An 8,879-nucleotide genomic window follows, 5' to 3' on the forward strand; every position below is an offset into this window, starting at 1 on the left:
ACACAGAGAGAGAGCAAACTGCAGCAGGGCCTATAATGCAGAGGAGGTCTTTTCTGCTATGAAAGCACTGGCCTTGATTACAGATACGCCCTTTTGTCACATAGTATAACTCTTCGGCTGTGTTGAGAATGACATGACATATATCACTTGATTATTATTTTTTTTTTTTTGCGGGGGGTACACATGAAACTCTTGCCCTGTTGACCACTAATACTATAGTAACACAATGTATAGGTAATTACTTTTATTTCATTGCAATTTAAACCTTCTTTCATAGGGCAGGGTCGATCATTCACTTATTCATTAGACGGTCTTCTTCAGTTGTCGAGCTAAGCCTTGATTCTACCAGTAGGATGTAATATTCAATGGGAGTACAAAATACGCTTGAACGTTTTTAATTCAACATGGGCTTAGTTTGATCTTCAGCCTATCTCTCATATTGACATATGCACGTTTAGTAATCCACTGTTTTCTCAAACACAGACGGTGTGCGCAATGTGTACATGGGTACGTCTCCGACGCTCACAACCGCGCCGAAACTCTGGGGTAGAGTGGCGCCACTGATACCCTACTGAAAAGCTGCGGGTGGTGCACCGCAAACAGTCAACAAAATATGCTGCTGAAAGATCTCAATTTACGACAAAGTAATACTCACAGAACTGACAACACGTATGCTCCTCTGATATTTTCACTATCTCGCACCACAAAGCTCCCATCTTTCCCAGATTGATGTAAGAGTTGTTCGGTTTTTAGTCGCGATATACTTCCGTGATACCACGGAAAGTGTGTAGCCATATTGTTCCGCCGTTACTTTCCAACGTGAAATATGGTTATGGATTTCTCACAGCAAGCAACAAAGCTAAGCCCAGCAGCCAGTTGTAAGCGCGTATGACCACCACAACATACTACACGTGCAGTGTCCGTATTTTGAGCTGACCATCTGTTCAAATCGACTCTCAGATTACTTCCATACGTGGACAAAGGATCTTACCACTGCCTCAAGATCCAGTAAACCCATAACGACAAGTAATGGCTGGATTCTTGAAAAGAAAATATTCATCCGTCAAATAAAAGTAGGAACTGTGAGACGGCTTATGTTTATTTTCCACTTGGAACTTCCGGGTTTGGGAATATGGGCGCTATATTTAGTTGTTCCAGGTTGTTAGGGTTTAGCCGTATGTAGCGTCTGCTTGGACCGGGGAGGGGGAGGTAAGGGGGTGGGAGAGGGGTACATGAATATCTGCTGTCTATTATGTTTCCTGAGTGCACTGTCTAATTCTGATCGTCTGCTTTTGAGAGACGTTGATGCTTGCTAGGAGAACAAGTAAGAAAATCTTGAGCTGTGCTTGTACTGACCCGAAAAAAAAAAAAAGAAAGTTGAAATAGTTTTAGAACATATGGATGCATTGAGCTATGTGTACATTGTGGTTGTGATTGTGACAAGAAAAAACAGGTAATACTATCCTAAATTGTTCATTCTTTTGTTCTCACATGTTAACCGCTGAATAGTTTGTCTTGATCGAGTTTGTAATAAATAGGCTTTCTTACTTAAAGAGTTCATAGCATGCAGAGGCGTTGTTTGAGCGTGTACCGGACAGCTGTGTTATAATGGAATCGCAGGTACCATGATAAAAAAAAAAAAGTATGGGTAATATTCTTATTCAGCTCATGCAACAGTATTGATTCAGTTATCCTAAATGTAATCTTTCAAGGGAAAAATGTTATAACAATTTGTGTTCAAATCCACCGGTGGTCATGGAAAGATATACAATCCCTGAAGCGGTTTCGAATCGCTCTATCAAAAAGTTGTGACTGTGATTTCGGCGGTTCCCCAGAAGTTGTGAATTAATCTTTCTTTCTTTTTTTTCTGATAAACTTTATCAATGATACTGATTTGTTTGTTTGTTTCTATGCAACATATTTTCACCATGAGTGGCGAGGAAATTGCATATTATTTCTACAATCAAACCTGCACTATAGGCCCATAGAATTCAAAATCCGAAAATGAAATAAGCCCTATTTAAAAGCACAGGTTCGTTATTCCGAAACACACAAATTCCGTATGTGCCTCTTCCGCTTTCTGAGATTTTTTTTTTTTTTTTTTAATTTGGGGGGGGGGGGCGGGCGAGCTTTCGCTCAAGCTGGACCAACACCGTGGAATTTTCTTTTGAGCTGAAAAACTCAAACAACATAACGTCTTTTCTAGAAGCAGCCTAAATTCCTACTGGTTTAACCGTGCGTTTTGAAGACAGTATTTTTTTATTTTTCTTCTTCTTCCTTCTTCTCCTTCTTTTATGGTATTTTCAGTCTTTTTGCTGCGGTGCAAAGCGCCTCGGGCTTTCTATCAGAATCGGAAATGGCGCTATAAAATATAGAAATCATATCTATTATACACATATCATTATCATTATTATTACTTTACTATTATTATTATTATTATTATTATTATTATTATTATTATTATTATTATTATTATTATTATTATTATTATTATTATTATTATTATTATTATTATTATTATTATTATTATTATTATTATTATTATCATTATTATTATCATTATTATTATTGTTATTACCTAGCTGTTGGTAATCCGAAAATGAAAAAGGTTCATTATGATCCGAACCATAGCCTTTTTCCGAAGGTTCGTTATTCCGAAGGTTCGTAATTTCTAAAGTGAAATAAGGATTGTTATTCCGAAGGATCATTAATCCGAAAATAAAAAGAAGGTGCGTGCTTATGAACCCAAAATGATACAAACTTTTTTGTTTTTGTTTTTGAATTAACGAACCCTCGGAACAAGGAACCTTATTTCATTTTCCGAATCAAAAACCTTCAAAATAACGAACAAATATAAGTTGGTCTGATAAGAAAGAGTAAAATATTACGAGTTCAACAGTATAAATTGATCGAAATCGGACGAAAAATAAGGAAGTTATGACATTTTGAAATTTCGCTATGTTGGGGGAAACGGTTCTTGAACAGTCAATATGAATATGAAAATGGCAAAGTGAGCATGTCGTTCCCTCACAACTTACCATGTAGTTTTTACATAAAATTTTGAAATTTCCAGTTGTTGGGTTTGTTTTTTTCTGTTTTGGAGAAGTTCTTCAAAATTTCATAACTTCATTTTTTTTTTCATCTAAATTCAGTCAATTTTTACCGTTGAACTCGTAAAATTTTACTCTTTTTTTATCAGACTAACTTATATTTGAACTGGATTTCCTCTTTAATAGACCCCCCCCCCCCCCGTGAGCGTTTCAATTACCAATTTATTTATTTTTTCTTCCTTCCTTATCTGTCATTTACTTTACTTATTTTACTTTAATTTGATTTACAATGTACTTTACTGTACTCTATACTATTATAGTTTATACATATCTTTGTTCTACTTTTCTTTGGATCTTCTTCTTATAAATGATGCTTGCCAGTAAATCCACCTGACAGCATAAGTGGTATTTGGCAATGTCAATTTTTATATCAAGAGAGAGTGTTACTGTCAATGCAAAATAATGAAATAGATGCTTTCCCAATCTACGAATCTTTCTTGTCTATATTATATATATAAGTCCATTCTTTGTTTGAACAGGATTGATGAATTCCATGTACATTTTTTACTTAGAGCTTATGCATTACATGTCGCTTTGAAAACGAGTGAAGTGCCCCTAACCGACTGATACAAAAGAAAGGCCATTCGTATCAATATCATTGGCCCATGAGCTAACTCCGAACTGGATTGTACTCCACATACAGAGAGGGGGAAATTCCCTCTTTAACAAAATGTTGCATCTGTATAGTCCTTGCTATGCCCCTCATGGTCGCGTTGTTCCTTTCAAGCACCTGGATGCAACTTAGTTTTATCCTCTTTGAAAACGATGACTCTTGGAACTATATAGTGCTCTCCGTGAGTCATGGACATGCGCGTGTACAAGTCAGTGATGTCGCATACAAGTATTATGAAATTGAGAAGTTGTCTCTGGTGTTCAAATAACTCTCACACACATTTGCAGGTAGGCATTTTTACAACCTCCCTGCCTGAGTATCTTTTTTTTTTCCTCCTCATACGAAGGTCATCCAACAAGTGCAGCATACAAGAATCATAATAATACTCGTGCAGTGGTCACGAGAAAGCCGCTGTACTCTGTAAACCTGTTCTCGTTTCTGCCGAATAAGCATGACAACACTTACTTTCTTACAACACATGTCAATCTTGGCTGAGAGATAGAATTCGGTTTATTTACATTCAGGATGACTCAGGGACAGGGTAACTCATGCATGCTGTTATTCTATTATCATGATGAATTGTAATAACAGATTGTCCGTAGGGGATGTGTGCGAGTGGTATATACTGAACCGATTTAGAGAAAATCATCTCTGTGACCGCTTTTGACTGAAAATCAATTTATTTTTCGATTTTCGTAAACTGCCCACTTGACTACAGTTCGCGGTTTTTTTCCGGCTCAAGATTTTGTTTTTTCTTTTGCTCAAATGAATGCCTGGGATGAATGCTTAAATTTACAAATGCATGTATATCAATGCACATGACCTCGAATCGTGGAACAATATCTATGTCATGGGGGGGGGGGGGCTATACTATAGTCAGCAAAGATGCTCACATCGCAAGTCAAGTCGAGTGTCTGTATACATCATTCACTATACGTATAGAGCCATTTCAGGACTACAATATAAAATGCCACTCCAGTCCACCACAGGCGATCGTTGGACGTGGTGGTTTAGTCTCCCGTGTTGTCACAGAAAATCCCATCGATGTTGTACATAGGCTAACATAATATATGTACATCTTCCAATATCCCTGCAGAAATTTATGGTTAATCAATTTACTATTTTTTTTTTTCATTTTGAGAGGAATCTCTGCAGTTAGCCGTTACAGAGGGTCCATCAGAGAAGATAACTGTGCAGTTTCAGCGCTACTCAATCCTTAGGCCCTTGATCTTATGGGAGATTGAACGGGAGAGAATGGAGACGTCGCGAGTAAAAACCAATCATACATTTCATTACCAGTCCACTTTAGTAGTGTATTGATTCACATCAAGTTCAGGTGCGGTTTTTCCCCTTTTTTTTCGACAGGGAAATAATTAAGAAAAAATGCATCTAATTTCACTCTTCAGTGTAAACATGTTCAACTGAAATTCTGTAACATTCTTATTCTTACTCCTTTTTTTTTTTTTTTTTGGAACGAACTTTAATGAAACTGCTGTATCATGGAGTATACGCTTCAGTATAGTGGATAGCTCGATGATATCACGAAGATAGGGGATTTTCCCAAGAATTTGAAGCGTCTTTGTATTCGAGCGTTCCGTCTGAATACAATGGCTCTACACTATTATAGTAATTGATGTCATCGCATCGAAGAATGGAAACCAGTGTTTTGTTCCAAAAACTAGTTTTCCCTCATTTTGAGTTCCCTCTGCTTGTTGTGACAGTTTCTGTTGAAAATGCCCCTTAAACAGAGTGCGCTTCCCGTAGAGGGTCTTGCGTTATTTACATTAATGCATTATTGCTTCTACTTTTCTGATTCAATTTCTATATTTTAAGTTGTATTTTGATGAGTTCAGTATGTTTTCTTCAGTGATTGTATTGTCTGTCTTCAAAACGCACGGTTAAGCTGCTCCAAAAGACCTTATCATATGAGTTTGAGTCTTTCATAGCTCACGTGGAAGTATACATGTACAATGTAATCAGACATGATTACATTTAATTTATGTAATGTGTTTATACGTCTATTAAAGACACGAAAAATCCATGGCGATGTCAACAAACTGTACAAAAGAGAAAACGAGAACAGTGGCGTATGGGGGGGGGGGGGCACGTGCCCCGGGCGCCACTCCTTGAGGGCGCCAAAAACAAAAACAAAAATGTTAATAATCACTTGAATTATCAACCATCGGAAGAGAATCCCGTTACTTCGTATATAGGCCTATACGAACATGTTCAGCAAATGCTCATACTGAATTATAAGCTTTAGCAAGCTTTTGGATTCAGTTGTCGCATGGTCTGGGCCCCGTCTTATAAAGACTTGTGATTGGTTAAAATCAAGCACAACTTTACAATTGAATGCAAATCCATCTTATAAAATAAAAAGTTAAGATTGAAATTAAGACGGAGAACTGCAATCGATCAATCACAGGTTGCGATTGATTGCATCTTGCAAGAGAATTGTGATTGATTGATTTCTATCACAAGTTTTATAAGACAAGGCCCTGTTATTTCATATACAGGGCAAGCCACCATATAACAGTGTGCCAGCATTGTATGATTTACAAGTACAACGAACTATGAGATAGGTGCAATGTTTCCTACACAAAAATATACAAATTCTCACTCGCTCGTACTAATTTAGAGTATTTTTTCAAGGCCGTCACTAAGCTCTTATCTTGATTAGAATTGTAAGATTTAATAACCCAAAAAATGACAAGAACTCAATGTTTTGTAAGCTGAAAAAATTTCGGCTCGCTCGCCAAAATTTATCAACATTTATTACATTTAAATCATCCTCAAAAGACCCCTCTTAAGTGCTTGAAAAAACATATCATGTGGACCTTTTTTTAAGTTCCTACAGGGATGGGGTTGGAGTTGAACACTTTTTCAGAAATTAGAGGCGCAATTTTCGCGCTTGCCCCGGGCGCCGTTTTCCCTATTCGATACGCCACTGAATGAGAAAGCTGTATGTTGACAAGCATACCATGAAAAAAAGTAACAATTTGGTTCTCTTTTTTTTTTGGGGGGGGGGGGGAGGGGGAGGGGGATCCCAATGTTGAGATAACATTCTACCGTTACTGTTTAATTTTATTTTTGTAGTTTCATCTCAATATGGTTCGTATATGATACCGAATGTTCGTGAAGTACACACTTTCCTTTTTTTTTTTCATTTTCGAATTTTAACGAACCTTAAATTTCATTTTCGGACTATCGAACCTTCGGAATAACGAATTTCATTTCACTTTCTGATTAATTAATCGTCGGAAATACGGACCTTATTTCATTTTTCCATTAACAAACTTTCGAAGTAATAAACCTTGTTTTATTTTCAGACTAACAAACCTTCGGAATAAGGCCACAAATTTTTCAGATCAACGAACCCTCGGATATGACATAAAATGGAGGTCCCGTGTATGAGAGAGTAACAACTCATGCACGTAAAAGAACCCGCTTCATTCATTCATCGCAAAGAGCAGGGTGTTTAACCCGGTGAAGTGGTCCCACCTCACATCCAACTGGACCCCATGGAAGACCAGCTTAACATAGCTGAATATGGGCTATCCAGCCATCTTCACAGATGGAAAATGAACAAACAAACAAACAAACAAACCCTATTTCATTTTCGGACTAAAGAACATCTGTTCCCGGAATTTGTGTGTGTCGGAAAATAAACCTGTGGAATTACGAATCGTATAATAGCCAGGATTACCCGAGGTTATACAAGTGCCTGCTGGGCATTTAAAAAGGCTAAAATTTCATTTCCTTCAAGATGCAGTAGCTCTTTGAAATCGACAGAGAAGGGATAAGGATTTCTCTGAGACTGACTTTGAGATTTCATTGCCCAACAAGGAAGTATATGTAACCTTGAGTAATACATCGCGCACTAATCATGATTATTCTATTTTTGGTTGATAGGGCCTATCAATTTTGAATAACAACTCACACACATACACACACACACACACACACACACACACACACACACACGCACACACACACAAATGTATATTTTATACGGTCGGGAAAATTGGAGGGGGATATAGCAAAGGTGATCTTCTTCTTTATGTTTACATAAGATGTATATCTCAAAAATCATCTTAATACACAGTACTTCCTGCATAACAGGAAGTGAATTCAAGGTCACAACCGGATTTTCATGACCTCTTCGTCGTTGTCATGGTAACTCGACTCAACTGTCACAAATCGTGATATGTTAAACAGTATGCATTGTATTCAAGAAAAATCTATTGAACCAAGGACCAAAATTCAAGTTGGATTTCTGTGACGTATATATCCAACGTATACACTTATCAATATAATACTTTCAAAAAATATTATCATTGGGTTAGGGAGATAGGAGAAAGAAAAAGCACAAATAAACAGCAAAGTTTGTTGACCCCCTATGATAGAACTGTTTGTTGTCAGAAGGAAGTATCTGCAGTTGGAAAATGAAAGTGAAATCATGCTCACGTTGACTTCGATAACATACTAGGCCTACAGAAGTTCGAGCATAAGAAGAGTTCGATAGCAGAAGGAGTTAACTCTATTCTTGATCTTTTTAAGATACTGCAATTAAGCTGCTTAAAAAACAACAACAAAGAATATATGATAAGAAAATGTGAGATGTTCTTGATCATAACTCCAAAAATATTCCCTGTTGTGTAACAAGTGAGGCATCACTGGAAAGGTTTTGCTCTGGTGATGAAAATACCTTACGATGTTTAAAACTGGCGCTTAACCCATTTTGCGGTCAAATTCTTCATGTGATACATGTATCAAAGTTATGAAATTCTAAAATTTCATAAAATTTGTACAAGAAGAAGTGTTATTGGCATAACAGACGGATTAAAGTTAGATTTAGAACAACGCCCCCAAATTCTTCCGCTGGCCTGTTACACGAATCTACGGTCTTTCTAAAAATGAACCTAAAAACAATGCTTCTACTTGCAGAGTTGTATAATAATAACAATAACAATAATAATAATAATAATAATAATAATACATTACATTTGTAATGCGCTTAATACAATGTTTCTAAGCGCACAGGGAAGAGACGAAAGGAAAGATGAAAAATGAGGGAAAACAGACGGGTCAAAACATAAGTAAGAATTACATGACATAAATCAAATGTGTACCAGTAATTAAACACATACAATAAT

General features: G+C 36.8%; 1 protein-coding gene across 1 annotated transcript in view; it reads right to left on the bottom strand.

Annotated features, from left to right (window-relative positions):
• LOC140244550 (phosphatidylinositol 3,4,5-trisphosphate 5-phosphatase 1-like) overlaps positions 1 to 879 on the bottom strand; it is a 121,439-nt gene extending 120,560 nt beyond the window's left edge. Inside the window, exon 1 of the mRNA XM_072324176.1 lies at positions 656 to 879. Coding sequence (XP_072180277.1) covers positions 656 to 795 — 140 coding nt within the window. The 5' untranslated portion in view covers positions 796 to 879. The remainder of the gene's footprint in view (positions 1 to 655) is intronic.
• Positions 880 to 8,879: the final 8,000 nt, after the last annotated feature.

This window comes from Diadema setosum, chromosome 21 (genome assembly GCF_964275005.1).
Source record: "Diadema setosum chromosome 21, eeDiaSeto1, whole genome shotgun sequence".
NCBI classification, from domain to species: Eukaryota; Metazoa; Echinodermata; class Echinoidea; order Diadematoida; family Diadematidae; genus Diadema; species Diadema setosum.